At 34.1% G+C, this 27,720-nt stretch overlaps 5 protein-coding genes and 2 long non-coding RNA genes across 10 annotated transcripts; 2 read left to right on the top strand and 5 right to left on the bottom strand.

Moving 5' to 3' along the window:
* Positions 1-1,486: 1,486 nt before the first annotated feature.
* On the bottom strand, positions 1,487-2,905 carry LOC9304185 (zinc finger protein ZAT9). The gene has a single exon (XM_002868067.2). It carries the CDS (start codon positions 2,471-2,473, stop codon positions 1,868-1,870), a length of 606 nt encoding a protein of 201 aa, XP_002868113.1. The 5' UTR covers positions 2,474-2,905; the 3' UTR covers positions 1,487-1,867.
* Positions 2,906-5,314: 2,409 nt separating this feature from the next.
* Positions 5,315-7,136, bottom strand: LOC9304184 (peptidyl-prolyl cis-trans isomerase FKBP53). 3 transcript variants are annotated; one of them, XM_002868066.2, is made up of 6 exons: positions 7,062-7,136; positions 6,858-6,982; positions 6,517-6,754; positions 6,247-6,430; positions 5,896-5,944; positions 5,315-5,603 (listed from the first exon to the last, which is right to left on the bottom strand). In XM_002868066.2, exons 1-6 carry the CDS (start codon positions 7,079-7,081, stop codon positions 5,548-5,550), a joined length of 672 nt encoding a protein of 223 aa, XP_002868112.2. In that variant the 5' UTR covers positions 7,082-7,136; the 3' UTR covers positions 5,315-5,547. The 3 variants fall into 3 exon arrangements, 1 of the variants encoding a protein (XP_002868112.2); XR_002330853.1 differs by having other exon boundaries at positions 5,549-5,603; positions 5,896-6,131; XR_002330852.1 differs by having other exon boundaries at positions 5,565-5,603; positions 6,027-6,430.
* A 115-nt stretch (positions 7,137-7,251) lies between these two features.
* LOC9304183 (WAT1-related protein At4g16620) lies at positions 7,252-9,586 on the bottom strand. 2 transcript variants are annotated; one of them, XM_002868065.2, is made up of 7 exons: positions 8,936-9,586; positions 8,734-8,799; positions 8,477-8,593; positions 8,150-8,384; positions 7,900-8,064; positions 7,681-7,832; positions 7,252-7,579 (listed from the first exon to the last, which is right to left on the bottom strand). In XM_002868065.2, the coding sequence occupies exons 1-7, from the start codon at positions 9,124-9,126 to the stop codon at positions 7,426-7,428; spliced, it is 1,080 nt and encodes a 359-aa protein (XP_002868111.1). In that variant the 5' UTR covers positions 9,127-9,586; the 3' UTR covers positions 7,252-7,425. The 2 variants fall into 2 exon arrangements, with proteins under 2 accessions (XP_002868111.1, XP_020875665.1); XM_021020006.1 differs by having other exon boundaries at positions 8,477-8,658; positions 8,936-9,582.
* Positions 9,587-12,537: 2,951 nt separating this feature from the next.
* On the bottom strand, positions 12,538-17,185 carry LOC9306214 (DEAD-box ATP-dependent RNA helicase 28). The gene is made up of 19 exons (XM_002868064.2): positions 16,572-17,185; positions 16,297-16,482; positions 16,146-16,214; positions 15,956-16,062; positions 15,774-15,852; positions 15,473-15,646; positions 15,116-15,264; positions 14,894-14,989; positions 14,680-14,782; positions 14,532-14,594; positions 14,368-14,429; positions 14,169-14,265; positions 13,952-14,070; positions 13,819-13,861; positions 13,637-13,738; positions 13,462-13,554; positions 13,234-13,347; positions 12,851-13,146; positions 12,538-12,754 (listed from the first exon to the last, which is right to left on the bottom strand). Exons 1-19 carry the CDS (start codon positions 16,974-16,976, stop codon positions 12,739-12,741), a joined length of 2,373 nt encoding a protein of 790 aa, XP_002868110.1. The 5' UTR covers positions 16,977-17,185; the 3' UTR covers positions 12,538-12,738.
* Positions 17,186-17,207: 22 nt separating this feature from the next.
* On the top strand, positions 17,208-18,519 carry LOC110226682. The gene is made up of 2 exons (XR_002330617.1): positions 17,208-17,571; positions 18,105-18,519. It is a non-coding gene; the product is annotated as an uncharacterized LOC110226682 (long non-coding RNA).
* Positions 18,520-21,825: 3,306 nt separating this feature from the next.
* Positions 21,826-23,683, top strand: LOC9306213 (metalloendoproteinase 1-MMP). The gene has a single exon (XM_002870096.2). It carries the CDS (start codon positions 22,348-22,350, stop codon positions 23,434-23,436), a length of 1,089 nt encoding a protein of 362 aa, XP_002870142.1. The 5' UTR covers positions 21,826-22,347; the 3' UTR covers positions 23,437-23,683.
* A 2,725-nt stretch (positions 23,684-26,408) lies between these two features.
* Positions 26,409-27,720, bottom strand: LOC110226744. The gene is made up of 2 exons (XR_002330673.1): positions 27,357-27,720; positions 26,409-26,823 (listed from the first exon to the last, which is right to left on the bottom strand). It is a non-coding gene; the product is annotated as an uncharacterized LOC110226744 (long non-coding RNA).

Genomic DNA, 27,720 nt, shown 5'->3' with positions numbered 1-27,720 from the left:
TAACATTTTATACTTGCTCTAACCTAGAATATTCCTCTGTTTTTGTATATATATGATCGTGTAACCACTTTGTAAGATATATGAAATACATATTATTTACAAAAACATCTTAGCTATGTTATGTTTTCGAATAATGTTCTTACAGATTGTTATTTTGTGTAAATATTATAAAATTATCAACCAAAATTATGGTGAACATGAATGACACTTAAAATTTGGTACCTCTAAAATAGATAAATTGGGTACATAATTTGTATTTCTATGATCGGTCCACATATTTTCCAAAGGAAGCTTAAAGCGAAAAAGTTGTGCCACATGTCCCCCGACCTTTATATGATATGACATGATACTAAAATACCCTTCATCTTCAAACTGTTCGGACACATAATGAAATGTTTGTTCTTTTTTCTTAAGAAAATTACTCAAGCAAACTAAAAATCTAAAAAATATATATAAAGAAAAAGACTCTTCGTTTAATTCTGGTGTCGATCTGTCAGTGGATAATTGTTTGTTTAACTCTGAGAGTCAGGCAAGGGTAAACATGCAGAAACGTGATTTTGAAGATGGATTCAGGGATATTTCTGTAATAAATAAGTATGTTACTTAATGACCTTGCCCATAAAATAAAAAATTGTGTGCTGAGTTTTTTTCTTCTTTTTTTTTTTTGTGTCAAGAAAGAAACATAGGTAATTGGTTCTGTTTTGGTATAAAACTACTACTAGACAGAGTTACACAAGATGCAGCTGGCGACACAAACGACACCACAAACAAATTAGGAATTAAAGAACCAAATAAGTAATTATCCTTTCTTTTCTTTTGTCAATAAGTAATTGTCTTTTTATTGTTTTGAGAAAAAAGTAGTAATGCATAAGGTGGATATAAACCGATATATCAGAAATTTAAGATATACGATCTCTCTGATTCAGATAAAAATTCGATTTAATTCTTCGTAGCTAGTTTGTCAGAGGTTCAAGAAGAGAATTACACCACTATTCAACGAATATAATTCATTGCATTTTTAGGTGAAATATCTCAGTATTTTTGAGTTTAGATATTTCACTTATCGAGATATTTTTGAATGTTTAGACCATGTACATGGGTGATATTTTTAGAGTATCACAAGCTCAAATATTATTTTTATATTGACAAAATAATTAGAATGGGCATGATTAGTATCAACCCAGTGATACTTTTGATATCGGTATCATCTGACGTGGCATCTCCTAATTGGTCGCGTTTGCCAAAAGTAGGAGAAAAAATTAAAAAAAAATATTAAACAAACATTATAAATAATACAAAAAAATTCTTAATGATACTTTATGAGTATCACCCATGACCATGCTCTTATGACTGATCATATTTTGGATGGTTTTGAGACTTTTGAGTATCACCACAGTGTATACTAGTTGTTATACGTAGCGAGAATAATATTTACATTATTTAAAATAGCACACACTTGTGTGAGTTGTGTCATAAAAAAATGTAGTTGAAATTAAATAGTTCCATTAAAAACACATTAATAAAATAAAAGATCCAAGATCGAAAGATCATGCAAAAGAATCATCTCAAGAATTCCAAATATCATCAAAACGACATAACAAAGAAAGATCCAACAATCTATAATCATCCTGGATATTCAAGAAAGCTCAAATTGTTAAGAAAACTAGAAACAGAGCTAGTTTCTTTCTTGCTTCTTTTTTTTTTTTTTTGGTTGTCTTACATCAAAAGTACATTGTTTGATAATAATATCATCCCAAAGATTCCAAAACCAATAAACGGTTTTTTCTAATAAAGAATAATAATCTTGAAGACAAACCAAATCATCAAGATTCTTTGATTTTTGATGGAACTCTAATCTCTGAAACCTTTATATGGCTGAAACGACGGTAACAGCTTCGGCGTCTTGCGGCGGAGGAAGATTCAGATCTATCATACAACGGCGGAGCTCCGGGAAATGTCTTTTCTCCGGCTTCGTCTCTTCCTCCTCAGAAACCGGTTTTTTCAGTTTAATCTCAAGCTCCCTTGAATCTCTCGACAGCATCATCAAACACATAGCTAAATCTTGTTCCGGAGAACCATCAGAGACAGAACTCGCCGGTTCTGGTGACTCGTGACTCGTCTTCTGCTTCTTACTCTTGCTCTTTGCCTTCTTCTTCTTCTTTGAAACATTTGCTGTGACCCGTTTCTTAACCGGGTCTCCGGACTCAGGTTCGGTCTCTGTTTCACTGTTGTAAACGGTGGAGGACTCAGGATCCGGATTAAAGACCCGGAAACTCTTCCTCGGGTTCTCTCGCAACCCGTAGACGAGAGCTTTACCATCGGAGGAAGAAGAAGAAGAAGAATAGACCGAGTCACCGAGTTTCTTCCGAGTCGACGACTGAGAAGAGACCAAGTGAGACTTCATGTGACCACCAAGTGCTCTGCCATTACAGAAACTCTTGGAACAAAGCTTGCATTTGTGTTTGTTCTGCATTTTGCCAAAAGAACAAGAACACAACAAAAAGCAAGAAAATAAACCTTAGAAGACTTTAATAAGTTTCTTTTGTCAAATCTCTCTCTCTATGTCTCAATGTGATTAGAGAGACTGTTGTAGCAGAGAAGAAAGAGAGAATGAGAGAAGTTAATAAGAGTAGGTAACAAGCATTCCTCTCTTTTTCCACAAACCCCCAAAATTAACAATTATGACTTTTTGGTCCATACGATAACTACCACTAATGATACGTAAAGATAAGTTTTTTTGTTTAGTTTTAGTAAAAAAATTAAGAGAAAACTATACTATTTTTAATTCTGGCTGACAACGATAACCACCGAGTGAAGAATCTCGAATTAATGCAGAAAGATTAAAATTTGAATTATTAGTTAATTACAAAGGTAATGTTGTCTAAAAGATAGACTAACAAAGCACAAAACAAAAAGCTGTTGTTTTGCTTCTTTAGTTGACTAGGGACTTCTTAAAGCATAAAAAGAGTTTCTAAGCATAACGAAGTATGTGTGCGTGAATTATGTTGGTTGGGTTAGTTGGAGGAATTGTAATGGCAGAATCGGTTGAAGTGTCGAGGTTGAAATGATACATAAAACGATTGCATTAGTTGCATTGATTTAATTGGGCGTTGAGGTTTTAATGCTGAAATGTCATTTTTAACGGTTTAAACGTTTAAATAACTTCATGATACTCATGAGTTTTGATACTTCTGTTAGAGTACTGTTTGAAAAATGAAAACGAAACAACAATCTAATTATCACATATCTATAATTGTACTTAGATTGGTATCCTTTAACATACGATGGTGTCGACACATAAGTGAATGACTACACAATGATGACTAGAAAGGTCCAAGTATGTTGAACCATTCCACCTAAGGTTTTTATTAGGGATGTCCAATCTCGTTTCTTATTTTTCAGTTTTTTTATACTTTGTCTTTATGAACCGTGGTGAATCTTTAAAATGTAAGTATTTCTAACCACTAGACCACCATAAATATAAATTTCCGGTTTGATTATTTTTAAAGAAATTTATTTCAAAAATAGAGAAATATATGTTTTAGATGATTTCGTATTATAAATATGTGAAACCTAATTGAACTTTGTTTCTGAATCCATTTTTACATTAGTTTATTAATTCAACATGTTTTGCATTCGATTCCAACTTGTTTAGCTGAATTGAGAACTCTTGGATGTCATTCTTTTGTTTGCAATAGAGAGACTCATTGCTCTTATTTCAATGTAATTAGTTGCGACTTGCGAGTATGATAATGTCTTAATATTTTAATTTTCTAACCGGGACTGAATTTTGTTTATGATTGCATTGCATGTTCAACAAACTTGACATTCATACTGAAATCTCTATATTTATTTTCACTTTTTACGATATGGTTCATGATAAGGACTATAAAATGATTACCATTGGTTCGATGCTAGTTCGATTTAATTACCAATAATGCAGATGATACTAATAAATGTGATAGCTTTTCCGATTCGAAAACTTACGTATGTGTTTGGTTATCCAAAAAAAAGTTGATTTATACTTCTAAGCAATTAGAAGTTATATAATTATTTGTCGTATTATAGTAACAGTTCTTGTTTTGTTTCATACAAAACATTTGGATGTCAAATAGTAAATAAGACTATTAGAAAACTAATACTTTTTTAAAAGAGGATGACATTATGTATTAAAAATGTTTTTTCTTGATAAAGTGTACTAAAATGTTGCATAGTCATACAATTACACACAGATGTAGCAGTAGTTAAGAATGCATTAAATTGTTAATATTACCTTTGGTAATCATGGTTTCATTGAAAAGGTGACAAAGAATACATATATTAACATTACCAAGAATTAAAAAGAAGGCAAGGATTTGAATTTTGAGTTGTTGGAACTTTAATACATATTTGAGTAAAGAAGAGGCTTACACAATGGAATCTTTAGTGTTAACTACTTAGCTTTGCTTGAATCTCAATTTTTCAGTAAATCCATAACTGTTCAGTGCTTTAATATTAGTCCATTATTAATAAAGGTATTAATTGACTACAAGAAAATTTGTTACCAATAATTAAATATTAAGATGAGAAAAGAACCTGATGGAAACACAAAAACACAAAACCATGCTTTATTCCTAAACAGTACAGCATGGTCCAAGAAAAATGTTAAAACACATAAAATTCCCCTTCAATTAAAATGAAAATATCAATTTTTTAGAAATTCAATGCAACTTCTTAAAACTATTCAATCATTTTCTTTAAGTATTTTCAATAGTACTATGTAATAAAACATAGATCTAAAGAAGTTATGCAAACAATAGTCTCATATATATCATTACAAAAATAAAATGTGTTCCCTTCTAAATGTGTATATGTATGGAAGTCACTACAGTTAACTAGAGATATTGACACTCACTTGTCACATGTGAACAAATGATTAACCATAGCTCATACGATCATATCACAAGGTCCTTGGATTAACCAAGTTACATGTGCAAAACAGCAAAAGTTGGAGGCATTGGTCTGAAGATAATCGAACGAATCCAAAGGTGGTTTCGTTCTTGAAAGAAGCTAGAAGGAACAAAGGTAAATCAACATCCTTCTTTTGTTATGATTAAAAACTATGTAACGCTTAGTGATTATGTGTGAAACAGGGGAAGAGATAACAACTATGTTATGCTATTCAAAACAACTTAAGCTTATCTTCTCTGTTCCAGAGACTCACGGTTGATGGATAAATCATGTTATGCTGCTTCACAATGTAGTGTGTGCAAAGAAACTGAAAATTCTAAGTTAAGGGAAGTCTCTAGTTTTTGAATAGGATGAACGATTAAAAATTAACAAGTTACTTACACAAATGAGGAACCTTGATTAGAGGGAGACTTCAACAAAATGAATCATTGGTATATCAAATCATGGAGCCGAATATAAAAGTAAAAGATCATACATAGTAGGAGTTGTTATGGTCCTTATGGGAACCACAAATAACATTTTAAAAGACTCGAGCCTTAGGGATCATACTTTCAATCTTTATAACGTTTTTAACATTAATCAGTTCGACATCAATCGTCAGCCAAGCGTTAGGAGGAACCTCGGCACTAGCACCCTTCCAACTTTTCTTGTACCTGTGAGATGTTAAGGATCAATCATAATACTTGATTTGATCAATCATATCCCCTCATTACTCTAGTCAATCTCTCGTTTATGTAAAGTCAATATTGTAATTACTGCTATGTAATACCCTAGCTACTCCCTGTATGTATATATATTCTCATCTAGCTATTGAATAAAATCATCCATTACAGAAACATTTATATGAGAGAGCCAGGCAATGTTATCATCCCATTAAGAAAAGGTTAAACAAAACATCACAATCAACAAGGAATAGAAAAAGCAAGTTCAATCAAAATGATTTACCCCATTGATGGAGGAATTGTAGTCCTTCTTTTGTCGCCAACACGCATGCCTGTGAAATTTTGAAAACTTGAGAGCAAAACAACATTTGAACAAAGTGATGAAAACAACCTATTAGGAAGAAACTAGGTTACCATTTACGCCAACATCCCATCCCTTATGATGCATTCATTTGTTTGTTTCCCACGTAATGTGGATTCATTGGTGCCCTTAGGTCTAACAATGCATTAGTTTGTTCCCTTCATGTTCAATAAAGCATTAATAATTTGGTCATTTACTTATGCTATGTCAATTCTTTGAATACCCACTGTAACCCACATGATATCTGCAATTTATGACTATAAGTGGGCAAACCTGTTTTCCAGGTTCAGCTTTCTTGCCGGTTGGTTTTCCCATGCTTAACTCTTCAACAACGAGACCGTTCGGATATGTCCGTACTTGAGAAGTCTCGGTGTACTTCCCGGCTGGAGCTGTTGTGTTTGAAGAAATTTGTTTCTTCTTTTCTTTCTGATTTTTCTTCCTTTTGCTCTTGCTTATGCTGGAACAGATTTTAACAAGTTAATATTCATACAATACTTGCAAAATATAAAATATGTCACAGTAAAGATTAAAGAGAATAATTACCTTTCATGTATACCATCTTGCTCAGAAGCCTTGGCCTTGCGTTTTTTATTGCTACCTTGTTTGTCATTATCTAACTCCATCTCCACGCCTGACTTACACTCTGGTTCAGCTGTTTCTTCTTTGGGAATAGGAAAACAGTCTTCGTCTTCATCTTCGCTAGCTTGACTCTTCTTCTTGGTTCGTTTTGTCTTACTATATTTGGCAGGTTTCTCTTCATCTTCTATCTCCTCAATTACAACTAGCAAAGATATCACAAAGATATATAAATCAGATTTTTATTTAAAAAGAGCACAAGAAATATATATATAGTTTCTGATTAGCATCTCGGTAAGAAAAAGTACCTCCGCACTTTGGGACCGAAGCATTACGATACATTTCAAGATTGCTATCAAGGAAGTCCTCAAATTCATCCAAATGATTCTCTTCACTATCCCCTGACTCAGATTCAACAATATCGATCCAATCTCTAATAGTGTGTCGCAATGAAAACTCTATAAGATATTAACAAGAAAGTAAGATTTGCTAATAATAGTAAATTAGGATACAAATCATCATCATCATCCATCTCATAGTGGTGCTCATGTTCCTCCAAGAATCCAGACAGGTGGATGCTTCGGTCACCAGTCACAGAGAATTCAACAGACTCATCATCAAAGTCAAGATTCAATTTTGTTTGGCAACAATGAACACAAGTAAATCGGGGTCTTGTATCCTACGGAACACTGAATCACACTATTTTCAATGTATGTGATGTTTTTTATATCCAACTATTTTAGTATCACACACGAACATATATATTACAGTCTACATGTATATATAATTGTATTATCTGTAAAGTAAAAATTGATCTTACTTCTTTAAACCTAAACTAAAAATGCACAAGAACATTAAGAAAAATAAGACTTTGAACTAAAGCAAGAGAGGCTTCTGAAGATCAAACTCTGTTCTAAGCAAACTTTCTTCATCATCTTGTTTTGTTTCATCTATTTCTTCACAATCCTCTTTCCCTTTAGCCCACAGAACGAAGTAGAGTCCTCCGAACATCAACGCCATTCCCGCAAAGCTAATTTGATAAAGGAAAAAAAAACAAGAAAGAAGATAGATGACTTCTCTTTCTGTCTAAAAGTTACTACTTTGAAGGAGAAAAGCTGCAAAAATGTATACCTTCCTAGGTTGAAACTCTCTTCCATGGTAAAAGCAGAGACAAGAACACAAACCACAGTAGCAATTGGACTAAAGAGAGACACAATCACTGGTCCTTTCCTCTTAATCACCCATGCATTGAAGCTTAACCCTCCTCCACTCACCAACCCTCCCTAGAAGCCCAAAAAAACATTTTCAACACATCCAAATGTTTCACACCATATATGTTTCATGACTTACCAGTATTGCGTATCCCACAAGGTGACCGAGACCGATTACTGATGCACTACCCATCTCCATACTACCCTTAAGAGCATACTGCAAAGCTACCGTGGTGATCCCACCCATCAAAGATACCATCGAGAACATTGATATAGGCGCCGGAAACTCGGCTAGTATGGATGCCTAATTAGGACAATCAAAGTGATTTCACAAGCAAAGAACCGGATATATGATAGCTCTAGGGCTAAGAAGGGGCATAAGGTGAAACCTGAAGGACAATACTAGAAGACAAGCCGCATATGGCGAGGAGGAGATAGAGGCAACCTAAGATCTTGTCCTTGTCCACAACGACTTCGTCAGGGACAATAGGCATAGTCTTGACTGAGCTCGGAGTGGCGGTAGTACTATGCATTAAGCTCATAATGAATGCTCCCATCACACATAACACTGTCCCTCCCATCTTAACTCTACTGTACATACAACTTAGCTTCACTTTCTCCATCCTTAACAAAGTCAATTATTCAAAACCAATTAACTAAAGCTCTAATCTTTAGATACTAAACAGATTAAATTAACAGAAAAGTTAAAGATTTACCCAGCAGCCCAAGCAATGACAAAAATGAAAGCAGGACAGAGATTAGGCATAGCTGTAGCCATTGATGCAGAGGTATGTTTCATTCCTTCTAAGTATAACCACTGGAACAGAGACACTCTGTTTCAAACACGACTTCTCGCTTGATTAAACACTTGTTATGAATTTTTAATTCTTCTCCTTCTCTTTAACGTATAGAAGAAGCAAGTAAGCATCTAATAATCAAAACATGCATAAATAAAAAAAGGAAGAGTTTTTACCCAGCAAGAGCAACCAAAACCAGTTTTATCTTCAACTTGAAACTTAGACTTGTAGGCCAAAGCTTCCTGCAAATACACACCACCGAAAAACATAGAACCATTTCACAAATATCCAAAAAAAGTCAACAAAAAATATTCTAGAAATAAAGTTCGAAACAGAGAGTTTGTCATATTAAAAAAAAAAAAAAAAGAAAAAAATTACCTTTCAAGGAGAAAAGCAAAGGGAGTGATGAGAAGAAATGATGCAAAGGTGCAGAGGATTACAATAAGAAGAGGGTCAATTCCAAGAGACAACAACTGACTCAGTAGCTCCGAGTTTCCGGCGTAGATCACCTGAGCTCCGGCTAATCCTCCGATTATTCCTACTTCTTTTAACGTCTCTCTCTTCATCATTTTTCAACACAAGAACACGAAGACAATATTAAGAAAACAAAAAGAACAATAACGGATAAATCAGTTGGAACCCATTTGGCAACCGAACACAAGAATTCAATTTTGTGTGGGAACTTAAAAAGCAGAGAAACACTTTTTAAGTTTTTCGTTTTTTTTTTTTTTTTGGGTTGTTGTTAAATGAAATTAGAAGAGATGCTTTGTTTGTGAACTCTCTTTCTTGTGTAATGCGTATGCTTGAAGTTGAATACTTTCTCTCTATCTTTCACTTCTTGCTTTTAAAGACATGTGTCCATTACATTGCATTGGTTTTGTGGAGTGTCTCGCCATTATAGCTTTTTGGGGAAGTGGAGATTTTAATTTATTTTTTAAGACTAAAAACGGTGAATTACTTTTATAACACAGAGTCCTCAAATTTTGGTGCAATGGAAATAAATATGTTTGGTGATCTATGAAATAAGACAAAACAAAAATTTGAGAGCGGTTAGCTTAATTCGTTAAGAAATAAATATTTTGGTGAGTTCGAATATGATTTTTGTGTTGCGAAAAAAATTAATTATGTTGATGTGGATTCATCTCTTAATGATTAAGAGTTTTGAAAACTTGTTGCCAAATTTCTGATATTTCTTAAATAGAACAAAAAAATAAAAATCAAATGTAATTCGCCAAATCGGATAGGCAAAATTTTATGTTCTTTTGACTTCAAATTGTCACGATTTTTATTTGGGAATAAATTTGGAATATAATATAAAACCATTGTTTTGATTGGTAAAATTGCGCAATAGCGAATTTATAAAACAAAATTCTTTTTATTTAAGACTTTAGAATAACATGTTTATTTTGTCAGTAAAATCATAAAAAAAAAAAGGTGGAATGATGGATCATAAATCGCCATCACGCAAATTGATGTAAAAGATGAAATTCTGTAATAAAAGTAAAGTTTTTTAAAACATGCAGAATATGAAAAAAGAAAGAAAACCCCAAAAGAAAGGAGAAGAAGAAGAAAATGAAAGAAGAAAAAGACAGATGCAATAAACTCCGTCAGATACGGGGACCTTGGCCTTCTTCGGGAGAGTAGCAAAAATATTTTTTACTAGTGAATTCTTTTGTTTGTATTCTTACTAGGACTCCGGACCCCCGCGATGTCGCGGAAAAAAATATTTCAAAAATCGTTAAAAAAATATCAAACAAAAATTAATAATAACGATGGTAGATGATTAAATGTTATAACGATTTATAAAATAAACTTAAAGCTTCAATTTTTCGTGAAATAAACTAAATGTTGTAATGGTTCAACTAAACGGTTGCAACCATTTTATGAAAAGTTACGATAAAAAGATGCAACCGTAAAAAATATTTATTCGGATTGCAACTTTCTTAAAACATATAATGTAAAATAATTTTTTTAGTTTAAAAAAAAATGAAATGTTGCGATATATCAAAAGTTGCAACGGTTCGTCAAGTTTGTCAAATAAACTAAAGATTACAACGGTTCGTAAAATAAAACCAAAATTGCAATGATTTGTCAGATAAATCAAATGGTTCAACGGTTCAATTAAACGATTACAATCTCATTTAAATAAATTTTGGTAATTAAAAATTAAAAATATTAATTTATGAAAAGTTATACCGAGAGACTCGACGGCAGATAATTAGATGTTATAGCAATTTATAAAATAAACCAAAGGTTACAATTGTTCGTGAAATAAACTAAATATATAAATCAAAGGTTGCAATCGTTCGTAAAATAAACTAAATATTGCAATAATTCAAATAAGAGGTTGCAACTGTTTATGAAGAGTTACAATAAAAAATGCAACCGCTGAAGACATTCGGATTGCAATTTTCTAAAAAACATACCCGTCAAATATAGATTTTAGTTTAAAAAAATTTAACGAAAAGTTGCGATTAAAAGACACAACCGTTCAGATGTGCAAAATGCATTTATTGAGAATACTATTATATATAGAAAACAACCATAAATATTTAAACGAAAGGTTGCAATAAAAAAACACAACCGTTCATATGTGCAAATGGTATTTATTGGAAACGACATAACCGTTAAAAAATAACCGATTAAAACGAAAATTACGATAAAAAGACGCAACCAAAATAACTATAAAAAATTAACCGATTTAAACGAAAGGTTGCGATAAAAAGACGTAACCGTTCAGATGTACAAATGGTATTTATTAGATTGCTATAATATATAGATTTTTGGATAAATAATACGACATCGTACCATCTTCTTCGATCCTTTATTCGTTTTACGTCGTCATCTGTTCACTTTTTACCCTCTTTTTTCTTGCCTGCAAATATGGAATGTCTTCATATTTTTATGTGTCATAGATAAATCATGCCATGTACCTACCTATTATCCTCAGTGGCGGAGGCAGAGGTTTGATAGGGGGGTCAGTTGACCCCCATGAATTTTTAAAAATCCATTATATGTCATTAGCAATAATTCTAATGACCCCAACTTAAAATAAATTTTGACCCCAATACAAAATTAATATTGCAACTTGAAAGAAAAAATAGTTTAAATATTTGAAAGTTTGATTTTCACTAAAATTTTAGACCCATAATTAACTTTAAATAAAAGAAATACTCACCTAATATTATTTCAGTTTTTACAAAACACCAAAAAAATATTAAAGTTTTTAGTGTATTATCTTATATTAAAAAAAAAATTTTTGACCCCCATAACATAAATTTCTACCTCCGCCACTGATTATCCTTGTTAATGCTAACGACATAACACGCAAAAACCAATCTCTTATTTAGTTATATAACCGAAACACCAAAGGATGGTTTCATGATCAAAATATTTTAACAAGAAAAATAGACTAAAGTCTATAACGAATTAGTTATATAAAAAAATGATTTGCCTATAAAATATACTATTAAAGTTGGAGATGTATAAGAGCTGTTGTGTGGAGTGTAAATTATGGTAGGTGAAGCGTAAGATAAGAATAAAAGAAGAGTGTAAGCAAAAGAAAAGAGCAAAAGTGGGGAGGCTTACACGTCACCTACCAACCAATGACTTGTGAAGCGTGTTATCGTCTCTGTTTTCTTTCCCAACAAATATAAAATCCGATCGATCTTTAATCTTTTGATTATCCACATACTTTTTTTTTTCCCTAACATCTGTTAGTACTATAATTTAATTAATATCGTCCCTAATTACTACTATCAAAACCACACATTGTGAAAGAAGGCATCTAGAAATTCGTATTAGCTCTCCTAAATCGGTTCAAAACATGCTAGTGACTATTGACTAATGAGCTGTGCCACGTACGGACAGACAAAGGTTACAGTGACTCAAGTTCTGAACATACTTACTCATCTCACGTGCCCACGCGTCTACAACCGTCGCCAACTCACGTGACCTTTTTGCCTCTTTATACCATGGCATGAATGAATAATCATCGTAAACTTTATAAAAGATTGTAAAAACCATAGGGTAAATACAAAATTGCGAACATCTTGACCTGTTTCGTTCTAAATTCTGATATTACAACAATAATTAAATTGTTTAAACCCTTCGCTAAGGAATGTCTTTTTTCTCTAGGGTTTGTTTGTTCTTCGATATCTTCTCAAAAAAGCTTTTTCTTTTTACCTACGCTTATATCTGCACGACAAAACAAGAAGAAGAAAATACCGAGTTAAACCAACAAATTACAATGTACGGTTATAAATTTCATGATTATGATGAAATGTTTCTTACCGGGCTTTGCTCTTGAACGAGTTCTTCGACTTCGTCCTAGGTTTTGCTGCAGCCGCGGCACCGCCTCTGCCCTGTTTCTTCTCGCTCATATCACTCTTGAACAGATCTTTCATCTCTTCATCTCGAGGCTGATTTCTTGGTTTACTCCGGTTTGGTTTCTTGTTCGGCGTTGGTCTCTCCATCTTACCAGAATCAATTGCTCTCTGTTTTGCTTTCACCGCTTTTGCTCTCATGTAACCAAGATCCTTTAGTGTCAATCCCTTCTTCTCTGTCTCTTGTTTTTTCTTGTCTTTCCCCTGAAAACAAAACACATTTAAAATCAATACAATGTTTCGTCATCTCGGTGAGAGAGAGTGATGTGTATGTATCACTGAAATACTTACTCTTGATTTTCCTCGCTTTTCGTCTCCTTCTTCTTCGGCTTCTTCGCCTTCGTTATCTTCTAGCATCTCTCTGGCAGCTTCTAGCTTTCTACGTTTTTTCCTAGGCAGATTCTTCTGCACTTGCATGATCAAGAGAATTGTAAGTTCTCTAAGAAAAAGAAATCAACACTAAACTAGAACGATAATGCAACTGAATAGTGAAGAGCTTAAGCTTCTTGATAAACATACCTCGCGTTCACGTTTTCTCTTCTCCTTCATCTTGAAATCCTCTGCTCTATCAGCACTAACTAGTTCGCCTCCAGAAGGGTTCCCTGCAGAATCCTGTTCAGAGAAAGTATACAGAATGATTCAGACAAGTGTATTCTCTCTCTACAACAGCAACCTTAGGAAATTAAAAAAACACCTTTTCAGCCTGTGCCACGAGCTTCTTCTCTTTCTCTGTCATGAACCAAGTTCTTTTTGGGCGTGCATATATTTCATCCCTGTGCTCAAGCATGTTCTCCGCCTGCAGAATAAAACCCATAATCACGAATTTGAAATATATCTCAAGACAATTGAACAAAGTCAAGAACCAAAGCTGCCTACCTTTGCAAATTCCATTTCAGCTTTCCTTAGAGCTCGCTCATCCCTGAAATTGATGAAAGCACCTCAAAGCTTAAGTATACAGATAAATCAATTGGCCTGGATACAGTAATTCTTTGTTGAGTGTGAATGGAACCTCTCTGCTGAAATAACAGCGGAATACTGATCTTCCATTTCATCGATTATATGAGACCACTTGACGATCGACTGCTCTGGGATGACTCGGCTCTTCAACTTTGAACCCACCTTCTTTGCCTTGTAACCAAAGAAACAAAGTTGATTCGAATGTTCAAACTAGAGCGATAATGATTTGGGTAAAAGCAAGATCCATGTATGTCTGAAGATATACTTACAATAACTTTCAAAAGGGATCGGTCACTATCAGTCACAAACGTAACAGCATAACCTTCCCTTCCAGCCCTAGCTGTTCTACCAACTCTGTGAACATAACTGCAAAATCAAAGTAAAACGTATTGTCCTCGCATCAGATAAAGAGAAGAAAACTGAGAGCTTTTTAATTTAATCATTATACAGGAAAGATCTCGGATGTACCTGTCTATTTCCCGAGGACAAGCATAATTTATAACTGTTTGAACACCAATGATGTCAAGTCCCTGGAATGATCAAACCCGACAGTGTTCAAGAGGTGAAAAAGCATAGCTACTGACTACTGAGAAGAGAATCTTGAAAATAAGTTGTTTGCTTCTTATACTTACTCGAGCAGCTACATCAGTAGCAATGAGAAAATCAACCTCTTGCTTTCTGAAAAGTTCCAAAGACTGCAAAATGATACCATTAAGTACTTGCAAACAGAGAATAGACATATTCGTGTACAAATAAAGCTGATGAATGCAAGTTTCTTACATCAAGACGTTGCGCTTGAGTTAGGTTTCCATGAAGCTCAGCTGCTTTGAGGCCAGCTAATCCGAATAAAATTTTCAGTCTATGTGCAGCTTGTTTTGTTCCACTGGCGCAAGAAGGACAAGATATATCTCAGGTGAAATGCAAAATGCCAAACTATGCAAGCACTTTATGGAACTTGGATTTGAAAGGCATCATATATATAGTGAATTCTAACCTAAAGATAATGACTTTTGATTTAAAAGTTCTTGTGCACAACGATAGAAGAACAGCTTCCTGATTAGCCTCACGAGTCCTGCGTATTCTTACCACCCTACAGTTATGAGATCACAAGTTAGCTTCATGGTATACATGATATATATTCAAGATCATAAGCTATTTGTGGATAAATATTTGGGCTGTTAAAAAGGTTGAAAATGATAAGTAGTGGATGACATACTCCTCCGTCAAGCCTGGTGGCCTTCTAGCTGATGGATCAGCTGAGAGCCGCAACGGTTTGTTCAAGGAAAGTTTGACTAACTCTTTGACTTCTTCAGTCATTGTGGCTGAGAAGAGCATTGTCTGCCTTCTCTTGGGACATAAGCGAACCTGCATAAAGATGTGGATTCAAATATAAATCCAATAACGAACAGCATAACATAATCTCTCCTGTTAAGTCAAATTATATAGTGTCCACTTCTTCAGATTATAAACTAACAAAGACAAAAAGAAATTGACTACAATTCAATATTAGGTATTAGGTATCACAGGAACTGAACATATGAAAGATATAAATGCAAAGAAATAGGAAATATACCAGCTCTGTTATTTCAGTGGCAAACCCAGTCTGTAGAAGGCGGTCTGCCTCATCGAGGATTAAAACCGCTAGATCATCCAAATCAACAGACATAGAATTACGCAAATGATCTATCATACGCCCAGGAGTCGCCACAACAATATCTGGCATAGACCTCAGAACCACCTCTTGCTCCTAACACAAGAAACATTAAAAATTTAGCAATCTTACTAAAATTCGATTCCCATTTTAAGAACCATTTCTCAGAGAGAAAATAAGCTTGTTCTCAAACATCAAATAATGTAAACAGATAAATACATACCCTTACAGAAAGCCCTCCTACAATCAATCCACACTTGATATCAGTAAATTGTGCAAGCTTCTGAATCATACTGTGAATCCTGCAACACATTCCAACGAAACATATCAGCTGTATCAGCAACAAGGAATCAAAAGGACCTGAAAGTTTAGTATTGTTACGGGAGGCAAAATTATGCTACTTACTGGACAGCCAACTCCCTGGTCGGAGTGAGAATAAGAACTCTAGTAGCAAAGACCCGCTTGGGACGGAACAGCAACCTCTCAAGAGTAGGTAAAGCGAAAGCAGCAGTCTATTACAACAAGGTAAATTGAAATCATCATATTCAAAACTCCACATATTAGAGAAATACAAAAGCCTCAAACGACTACTCACCTTCCCTGATCCAGTGATGGCACTGGCACAAAGATCACGCCCTGTAAGTGCTAAAGGTATACACGCTGCCTGCGTTTTGCAACACCAACGATTCAAATGAAAACTCTAAACAAAAACTGAATTAGAACACTCATGCGGGAAGAAGTGGAACCTGAATCGGAGTAGGTTTCTTGTATCCGAGGGTTTCACAAGCTCGAAGCAATGGACGAGAGAGATTAAGCTCCATGAAAGAATCAGCATGAAATGAAACTCCATCAACTGTAGAGAAAAACGGCTTCGGAGTAAAATCTTCTGGTTTGTACTCAGCTGCTCCATCGTCTTCCGAAAGATACTCCTCCTTCACAGTTCAATCACATTTCAATTTCTCTAAAAACCTAATTCGAAAATTGATTCAATCAATTCAAAATAAAAGATTAAGGGATTTACTTGTTTGTCAGGTTCAGCATCGGAGGCATCTTCTTCTTCTTCTTCTTCTTCTTCTTCTTCCTCTTCTTCCTCTATTGAAATGGGAACTGGACGATGCTGAATAGCTTTAGAGATCTTTTCATCAATAGACGTTGTGTGACGGCGGGCGTGTTCTTCACCAACGGAGCTAGAATAAGATGCAAAATCCCAAGGAGATTGAGCATCAGCATCACGTTTCCGCTTCTCATCTTCTTCTTCTTCTTCTTCTTCGTCATCTTCTTCGTTATCTTCTCCATCTTCGTCTTCTCCAGATTTATGCTCTTCTGCTTCGTCTTCCTCTACATCTTCCTCACTACTATCCTCTTGATTGCGTAGTAATTCGAGCTCGTCGTCACTAGCATCCTCAAAGAAGAAACCCGACGGCATTGCTAGGGTTTAAGAGGTTTCAGAAATTTCAGAGAGACGACCGCCTAATTGAACGAAGAGGTTTACTAATAGGTCTGGAGAAAAAAATCGAACCGAGTCGAATTTAGGCTTCTTGGTTTAACCAAAATAAACCATTCGATTTGTAATCTTAAAAAAACGGTTTGGTTCGATTTGAAACCAATAAAACCAACTTTTTTTTTTGCTCCTTGTTTCTACTTTCTTGTAAGAGTTATTTACAACTACACACACTTTTTAAGCTTCTCTTACATTTTAACACACTTTTTGCTTCTCATACATTTCTTTGTGTATGTTAAGTCCTTTATACCCTTTTCTCTTTCTACACTTTTTCTAACAACACCTAACAAAACTTTCTCTTCTAATCTTCTCAATTATTTATACGTTTCTTTTTCACCTTTTATCTCATTTAGTTTTTTAATAAAAAATCAAATTCACCAAAAGTCAAAAAAGAGAAAATAAAAGAAGAAAACGAAACCCAACCTTTAATTGAAAACCATCGCCGTTCGACCGCTTTTTGCAGTGTTTGTTTATGGGTATTTTGAAGATTTGTTCTATTGGATGTCTAGCTTCAGATCAGGTTCCTTTTGAAATCGATCTTGTGCTTGTGGTTGTTACTAGAACTTGGCGATTAAGATATTCACATATCTGATACTAGGCGTTTTTTTTTTGAATTTGGAACTTCTAATTCTGATTTTCAATTTTTATTTTCCAGGATCAATAGCAACTTTTGTAGAGAAGCTAATTGGTTATTTTTTCAGATTAGACAAGTTTCAAAAGTATCTGGATAGGTTGATTTTGCTGGTGGAGAGTACTAGCTACTAAAATTTTTTTGATTGGGATATATTTCTCTTTAGGTTTGATTTGGAACTTCTATGTGGTCGTTTTCTCAGATTAAACTACAGATTAATGGCTTTGTTTACAAAAAATTATTATGTGCTTGGAGATCTTGTTCATAATTATGTGATAATGTTCATCCATTATTCACATAATTTGTCTGAAGTTTACTACTTTGATGTTATCGATAGAGTACAAGGTCAACCCATGAACTATACCTATTGGATAATCAATAATGGATAATGACGCTTTTGTTTGTTGCGAATATGTCGTTAGGAAAAACATCTCCGAGGAAGAAACTTCAGGCAATGAAGAATCAAAAGGCTGGGTTCTCATGAACCGATTCTCAAAAGGGTTATCGTCACATGAAAGATGAAGGAATCGTTTCTAAAGAATCTCTTTTCATTTTGATTATGAGAGATTACGAAAAAGCTGAGTTTCATGAACAAACTACAAGATTGATGTTGGATGCGCTATGGAGATGGCGAATCTTCTCCCCGGTGTTTTGTTCAAGCCTCTCCAGCACATTAACACCGACGTCTTGGCCGTCGGCTTGAACGATAATTTGATGAATTGGGTTTAGATTAATTGTTTTTATCTTGATCTTGTCTTTTTTATTATAGTTTTCTCCATGTCTGAATTATGTTCATTAGAAACCATAACATCAATCACATTGTGAACAATTGTTCTCTTCGAAATGTTCATATATTTTGTACATTCAATAATATTGGCCTGTAAAAATAAAACAAAAATCAGGTGTGTGATTGTAAAAGGATGACAAAATTCATGTGTATTTTTATGGAAAAGGAGTGGTGCAACCATTTTACTAGTCTCTTCCACTGGATTTTGGTTTTTATCCGAGAGAGTTTGATATAATCTTTTCTTATGGGACAAGCCTGCTACAATAGTTAACTGGAGAGAGGAGACGAAAGTCTGTTCGTGGTTGCATTGTGAGCCCTGAACAAATGGATGGCTAAAATAATTGGAGTCAATTTTATTAAATGGATATGAACTAATAGATAGATATAACAGGCAAAAAGAGTAGAAGTTGTTTTTTTTTAACGCAGAGTGTGGAAGTTTGTGTCGTGGGTTTTAATGTACAAAATTGTGGCGGTTTTAAAACCAATTTTTTAACGCAGAATTGGTATTACAAAACATGTTATATATTACACCATAAATATATGGGACAATTCGATTTGAAAAGTCGAATTTTCATTTCTTTCTTACACAAGGTGATGGATCAGCTTGTACTCGAATTTTCATTTCTTTCTATGAATCTATCTTCATTGATAATGATAAAACCTTTCTGATCCATTTTGTCTTCTCGTTCTCAATGTTACAAATCACTCTGTTTGTTTTAGAAATTGTTTTTCTTTAGGCACGTCGCTTGAAAAATTATTGGCCATAAAGAGCAGTGTGCTACTTTCAATTTGCTTCTTCACTATTAGTCTACAAATCATAACGACAACAGATTCCAAATTTCATATCAAAGAGTATCTAAAATGGAGAAGAGGAACTGAACTTATAGAAGAAGAGGAACTGAACTTAAAAATTATAATGATGGTAGTGAACGAATGGTTAGCTAAAGATGGACGCTACGTAGTAACACAGTGACTGAGGAAAAAGACGATGAACTTCTTTATCCTCTCCGTCGCCGTTTTCGTTGCTCTCGGTTTATCCTCTCGTCCGCAATCTGTTGATTTCTTTGCTACCTCCTCACAGACTCAAGTAGTTGTGTGTGTGTTTATAGTCTTTGTGGCTTAGGAGAAAATCTTTTGTGGTCATAGCACCACATCCACATGTTCACATGATCGCGGCCATAGCACCACGTCTCCTAAAATGGTCATAGCACCACATCCACATGTTCACACATCCATCTATACCAATTCTTGTGGCGGTTTCAACTACTTCCTTGGTAAGCAGTGCTTTAGTTCGACAATTATCTTTTTTTTTTCTTGAGTTGAGAACTAAGAGACGGAAGCAATTATGGTGTTGGTATTTGAAAGATAATAATTGTATAATCGTTATTTTAAATTTTGGTCAAATATTTACATGGTTTTGTGGACGACAACAATAAGTTCGAAGTAAATGTCATTTTCATAGACCAAGTGGTACCAATCACTTTTTTTTTTTTTCGAACACATAGAACAAGAATGGTAGTGGGAACTTACTCCCATCGTAAGTTTCATATGGACAGTTTTTTATGTCCTATTTTAGTGTTAATTTGACTGAATATTTCCCTACTCTTATGGTCACTTCCATGTGGATAGATTATGTTAATGGTTAAGTCTTTAGTGTTTAGGTTTTAGTTAAGTGTTTTAGGGTTTATGGGTGATGGTTTTAGGGAAGGGAGTTAGAGTTTAGTGTTATAAATTTAAACAAATTTACATATTAGTTTGGGTTTATAAGGTAGGAGTTAGGGTTTAGTGTTATAAATTTTTTTAAAATAGCATATCGGTCTGGATTTATAAGGTAGATGTTAGGGTTTAGTGTTATTCATTTAAACGAAGTTACTTACACACCACGACGTGATTGGTGTTGTTACAACAAACACTCGATCAGAGTTTGGCAGATGTATATTACACCGAAAAACCTTATCTTTATTCGTCCATGTGGTCAGAGTTTAACAGATATGTTTGGATGATCAGTAGTTATAAATTTTGGTGTAGTATATTTGTTCAAGTACCTTTGAATATCCATTTAGTTATAAACAAATGTTCAATTAGAAATGGATAATATGTAATATAATTATTCACTTTTAATATAGCGACAATGGATCTTAAAATGTAGGGAAAATTAAATCTTAATTTATTATATATAAAAATAAATAATATATGTCATATTAAGTAACTAAAATGATAATAAGAATAAAATGAGAAAGGAAAAAAAAAAAAAAGAATGAGGGAAAGAGAAGTGACGTGAATATGTTTGGATGAATAAAGATATATGCACTCTAACTAGGTAAAGCCAACTAAATATTCCCCATACAATCAGTATCCTTCACGAGTAATGCCACGTGCAGGGGCAAAATGGTATTGAATATTGTTGTACAGTTGAAAAAACTTGAAAAACTTGAAAAGTGTCTCTTTTGATACAAAACTCACAGAATGTATGGCAAAGTGTAAGTCACCCTTAATCTTATTACATTTGTTTATTTAATATGTGACGTATCTATATAGTTTTTAATAATAGTAGATAAACAAACGCAGCCTCCAACGACAAAAACAAAGGTATGCTTAAAGAGAGTTTGAATACGATAGGACTAATCAACAAAACTAAATAAATAATTGAAGCTAATTGGTATTATAATTGTTTATCCTTTTGGTTCAACCTCCCTATCTTGTTAAAGAGGAGAAGTTCTTCTGTTAGTTGTCTCCTCTCACACGTAACCCTCTCCCTGATCCTAAGGATTTCTTCTTCAGACAAACTTTCCCGTAACGAAGAATATGAACTACGTACTAAACCTTAAGAAGGTCTTGATTGTTCTTAACTAATACTTAAAACAAGGATTGGATATATTATTGAAATTGAAATTTACCTAATTCTGGTCAACAAACTCATTAGACCTCAACTATACTCCAACGAACCCGTCCTGGCGTTCTCAATCATCTATGTCATACTCATAGCTTAATTAGCTCAATTTGCTCACGAATATCAGCAATCCATTAATTACGTACTTGCTTTTATGTCCGGTATCTGATGTTATGTAGGCATATCAATCCAATTTTTTTCATTTATGTGAAATTATATTTTTTGTTATTTTATCCTTTAATCAACATATATAGTCATCAAACAAAAGGTCTCAATCTCATTCATCTTTAATTAATTTGCATTCAATAACGCCTAACTTAATTTTATTACTATATTTTAATCTCTCAAATACAAAAACTCTATTTAGAAAGTCCAAGTAAATTACTATTCCTATCAACTTTTAAGATATTTGCAAACTCTCAATATATTTTTTTTCATGTTTTTTTCTGTTTATTTAATTCCTCTTGTTGCTTGGTTTACTTTTTGTTTGCCTTTTTTTGGTGTGTGTAAAGAACTCGAATCTATTCCAATATTTGGGCACCAAATCTTTGTCATCCCATTAACACGAACTTTTAAACATTGATCATATGTATGATATATCTACGCACTTACATAAATGCTGCGGGACTCAAATATGGTGTCATATATAAAAGGAAAGCATGAATAAAGTTAACTTGTGGCAAGATTCGGTATTAAATTTTACACTAAATCGATTTTGATCGTGTAGTTAATTGTCATATTATAAAAAGTAAAGATCTAGCGGTAAAAATTCAGTTCACCCGACGAACCAACTTCCAAGTAGTAGTCCAAATCATAGATAGATTCTTTTGAGGTTTTAAATGTACCCTCACGTTAGAATCTACTTAACTCTTTCCCCTTTTTCTGTCTCTCTTTCACCTTTTCTTCTCCATCGATCTTACCTCCACGGAACTTCTTATTTAAATCAAAAAGTTTTAGAATCTTTTAATCTCACGACTCACGCAGACAAATGTCTCGTAAATTAATCTATAGAAACAGAGCTCTCTGTTTTGTATTAATCTTGTTCTCTTTCCCTTACCGGTTTGCCGCTAGAAACCTGCGGGAGGCGGAAGAATCCACAGCAAAAGCAACTCAAATAATCCACGTCAGCAATTCCACGTGGCATGATTTCTCTCGTCTTGTAGATGTCCAGATAGGTAGCCACGTAAACGGCGTATCAGAGCTCAAAAGATACCTCCACCGATTCGGTTACGTCAATGATGGCTCCGAAAGTTTCTCCGACGTGTTCGATGGTCCGCTCGAATCGGCAATCTCTCTGTACCAAGAAAATCTCGGTTTACCGATAACCGGAAGACTCGACACGAGTACCGTCAGTCTCATGTCGTTACCGCGATGTGGCGTTAGCGATACGCACATGATCATCAACAACGGTGTCATCCACACAACGGCGCATTATACGTATTTTAACGGTAAACCGAAATGGAACCGTGACACGCTAACCTACGCTATCTCGAAAACACACAAACTCGATTACTTGACGTCAGAAGACGTCAAAACCGTTTTCCGGCGAGCTTTTTCGCAGTGGTCAAGCGTGATTCCGGTGAGTTTCGAGGAAGTTGATGATTTCTCGGCGGCGGATTTAAAGATCGGGTTCTACGCAGGTGATCACGGTGACGGGCTTCCGTTTGACGGAGTTCTCGGGACTTTAGCACACGCTTTTGCGCCGGAGAACGGGAGGCTTCACCTCGACGCGGCGGAGACATGGGTCGTCGATGATGACTTTAAAGGATCTTCCGAGGTGGCCGTTGACTTGGAGTCTGTGGCGACTCATGAGATTGGTCACTTGTTGGGATTAGGACATAGCTCGCAGGAGTCGGCGGTTATGTACCCGAGTCTCCGGCCAAGGACCAAGAAAGTTGACCTTACCGTTGATGACGTCGCAGGTGTACTTAAGTTATATGGTCCGAATCCTAAACTACGGTTGGATTCACTGACGCAGTCGGAAGATTCTATTAAAAACGGCACCGTATCACGAAGATTCTTGTCGGGGAATTTTATCGGTTATGTTCTGTTGGTTGTTTTGATTCTGTTCCTATAGGGTTTATAGAACAAAAATACTGTTTTTATTCCTTTATTTATAATTAAATGTACATACATAATTAAGCTTATTAAAGGTCTAGGGGGAAAAGGATATTTTTATGGTCTTGATGATGAAGGGATTATTATTCTTTGATTAATTACTTTGAGTTTGTGTATTTCATTATCTCAAAAATTGAAAGATATTGATGTTTATGGAACAATACATGATTGTCCCCACCCCTAAAGACACTAATTCATTGGTGATTGATGACTTTGTCCAAGTAAATACTGTAAATTGTTTTCAATCTAGACTAGATTGATGAAAAGAACACATAGATTTAAATAAAATATCTCATATACTTTCTTAAAATCATATCTTCATTTGTTTTTCCTAGTAACCTTTTCTCCAAATTTACAAGCTACAATATCTAGTTTATTTTCAGACAAAAATAATACCATTACTAAAAAATCATTAAACAGAATATGTACAAAGTGTACAAACTTTTTTTTTAAAAAATCAAGTGTTTGTATCATTGATTCATTCATGGGTGACTTACACTTTGCCATACATTCTGTGAGTTTTGTATCAAAAGAGACACTTTTCAAGTTTTTCAAGTTTTTTCAACTGTACAACAATATTCAATACCACTTTGCCCCTGCACGTGGCATTACTCGTGAAGGATACTGATTGTATGGGAAATATTTAGTTGGCTTTACCTAGTTAGAGTGCATATATCTTTATTCATCCAAACATATTCACGTCACTTCTCTTTCCCTCATTCTTTTTTTTTTTTTTTTTTCCTTTCTCATTTTATTCTTATTATCATTTTAGTTACTTAATATGACATATATTATTTATTTTTATATATAATAAATTAAGATTTAATTTTCCCTACATTTTAAGATCCATTGTCGCTATATTAAAAGTGAATAATTATATTACATATTATCCATTTCTAATTGAACATTTGTTTATAACTAAATGGATATTCAAAGGTACTTGAACAAATATACTACACCAAAATTTATAACTACTGATCATCCAAACATATCTGTTAAACTCTGACCACATGGACGAATAAAGATAAGGTTTTTCGGTGTAATATACATCTGCCAAACTTTGATCGAGTGTTTGTTGTAACAACACCAATCACGTCGTGGTGTGTAAGTAACTTCGTTTAAATGAATAACACTAAACCCTAACATCTACCTTATAAATCCAGACCGATATGCTATTTTAAAAAAATTTATAACACTAAACCCTAACTCCTACCTTATAAACCCAAACTAATATGTAAATTTGTTTAAATTTATAACACTAAACTCTAACTCCCTTCCCTAAAACCATCACCCATAAACCCTAAAACACTTAACTAAAACCTAAACACTAAAGACTTAACCATTAACATAATCTATCCACATGGAAGTGACCATAAGAGTAGGGAAATATTCAGTCAAATTAACACTAAAATAGGACATAAAAAACTGTCCATATGAAACTTACGATGGGAGTAAGTTCCCACTACCATTCTTGTTCTATGTGTTCGAAAAAAAAAAAAAGTGATTGGTACCACTTGGTCTATGAAAATGACATTTACTTCGAACTTATTGTTGTCGTCCACAAAACCATGTAAATATTTGACCAAAATTTAAAATAACGATTATACAATTATTATCTTTCAAATACCAACACCATAATTGCTTCCGTCTCTTAGTTCTCAACTCAAGAAAAAAAAAAGATAATTGTCGAACTAAAGCACTGCTTACCAAGGAAGTAGTTGAAACCGCCACAAGAATTGGTATAGATGGATGTGTGAACATGTGGATGTGGTGCTATGACCATTTTAGGAGACGTGGTGCTATGGCCGCGATCATGTGAACATGTGGATGTGGTGCTATGACCACAAAAGATTTTCTCCTAAGCCACAAAGACTATAAACACACACACAACTACTTGAGTCTGTGAGGAGGTAGCAAAGAAATCAACAGATTGCGGACGAGAGGATAAACCGAGAGCAACGAAAACGGCGACGGAGAGGATAAAGAAGTTCATCGTCTTTTTCCTCAGTCACTGTGTTACTACGTAGCGTCCATCTTTAGCTAACCATTCGTTCACTACCATCATTATAATTTTTAAGTTCAGTTCCTCTTCTTCTATAAGTTCAGTTCCTCTTCTCCATTTTAGATACTCTTTGATATGAAATTTGGAATCTGTTGTCGTTATGATTTGTAGACTAATAGTGAAGAAGCAAATTGAAAGTAGCACACTGCTCTTTATGGCCAATAATTTTTCAAGCGACGTGCCTAAAGAAAAACAATTTCTAAAACAAACAGAGTGATTTGTAACATTGAGAACGAGAAGACAAAATGGATCAGAAAGGTTTTATCATTATCAATGAAGATAGATTCATAGAAAGAAATGAAAATTCGAGTACAAGCTGATCCATCACCTTGTGTAAGAAAGAAATGAAAATTCGACTTTTCAAATCGAATTGTCCCATATATTTATGGTGTAATATATAACATGTTTTGTAATACCAATTCTGCGTTAAAAAATTGGTTTTAAAACCGCCACAATTTTGTACATTAAAACCCACGACACAAACTTCCACACTCTGCGTTAAAAAAAAACAACTTCTACTCTTTTTGCCTGTTATATCTATCTATTAGTTCATATCCATTTAATAAAATTGACTCCAATTATTTTAGCCATCCATTTGTTCAGGGCTCACAATGCAACCACGAACAGACTTTCGTCTCCTCTCTCCAGTTAACTATTGTAGCAGGCTTGTCCCATAAGAAAAGATTATATCAAACTCTCTCGGATAAAAACCAAAATCCAGTGGAAGAGACTAGTAAAATGGTTGCACCACTCCTTTTCCATAAAAATACACATGAATTTTGTCATCCTTTTACAATCACACACCTGATTTTTGTTTTATTTTTACAGGCCAATATTATTGAATGTACAAAATATATGAACATTTCGAAGAGAACAATTGTTCACAATGTGATTGATGTTATGGTTTCTAATGAACATAATTCAGACATGGAGAAAACTATAATAAAAAAGACAAGATCAAGATAAAAACAATTAATCTAAACCCAATTCATCAAATTATCGTTCAAGCCGACGGCCAAGACGTCGGTGTTAATGTGCTGGAGAGGCTTGAACAAAACACCGGGGAGAAGATTCGCCATCTCCATAGCGCATCCAACATCAATCTTGTAGTTTGTTCATGAAACTCAGCTTTTTCGTAATCTCTCATAATCAAAATGAAAAGAGATTCTTTAGAAACGATTCCTTCATCTTTCATGTGACGATAACCCTTTTGAGAATCGGTTCATGAGAACCCAGCCTTTTGATTCTTCATTGCCTGAAGTTTCTTCCTCGGAGATGTTTTTCCTAACGACATATTCGCAACAAACAAAAGCGTCATTATCCATTATTGATTATCCAATAGGTATAGTTCATGGGTTGACCTTGTACTCTATCGATAACATCAAAGTAGTAAACTTCAGACAAATTATGTGAATAATGGATGAACATTATCACATAATTATGAACAAGATCTCCAAGCACATAATAATTTTTTGTAAACAAAGCCATTAATCTGTAGTTTAATCTGAGAAAACGACCACATAGAAGTTCCAAATCAAACCTAAAGAGAAATATATCCCAATCAAAAAAATTTTAGTAGCTAGTACTCTCCACCAGCAAAATCAACCTATCCAGATACTTTTGAAACTTGTCTAATCTGAAAAAATAACCAATTAGCTTCTCTACAAAAGTTGCTATTGATCCTGGAAAATAAAAATTGAAAATCAGAATTAGAAGTTCCAAATTCAAAAAAAAAACGCCTAGTATCAGATATGTGAATATCTTAATCGCCAAGTTCTAGTAACAACCACAAGCACAAGATCGATTTCAAAAGGAACCTGATCTGAAGCTAGACATCCAATAGAACAAATCTTCAAAATACCCATAAACAAACACTGCAAAAAGCGGTCGAACGGCGATGGTTTTCAATTAAAGGTTGGGTTTCGTTTTCTTCTTTTATTTTCTCTTTTTTGACTTTTGGTGAATTTGATTTTTTATTAAAAAACTAAATGAGATAAAAGGTGAAAAAGAAACGTATAAATAATTGAGAAGATTAGAAGAGAAAGTTTTGTTAGGTGTTGTTAGAAAAAGTGTAGAAAGAGAAAAGGGTATAAAGGACTTAACATACACAAAGAAATGTATGAGAAGCAAAAAGTGTGTTAAAATGTAAGAGAAGCTTAAAAAGTGTGTGTAGTTGTAAAT

The sequence above is a fragment of the Arabidopsis lyrata genome (genome assembly GCF_000004255.2).
Source record: "Arabidopsis lyrata subsp. lyrata unplaced genomic scaffold ARALYscaffold_7, whole genome shotgun sequence".
Taxonomy (NCBI): Eukaryota; Viridiplantae; Streptophyta; class Magnoliopsida; order Brassicales; family Brassicaceae; genus Arabidopsis; species Arabidopsis lyrata.
Note: the sequence above shows the minus strand (reverse complement) of the source record. Positions and strands in the feature narration are given on the sequence as shown.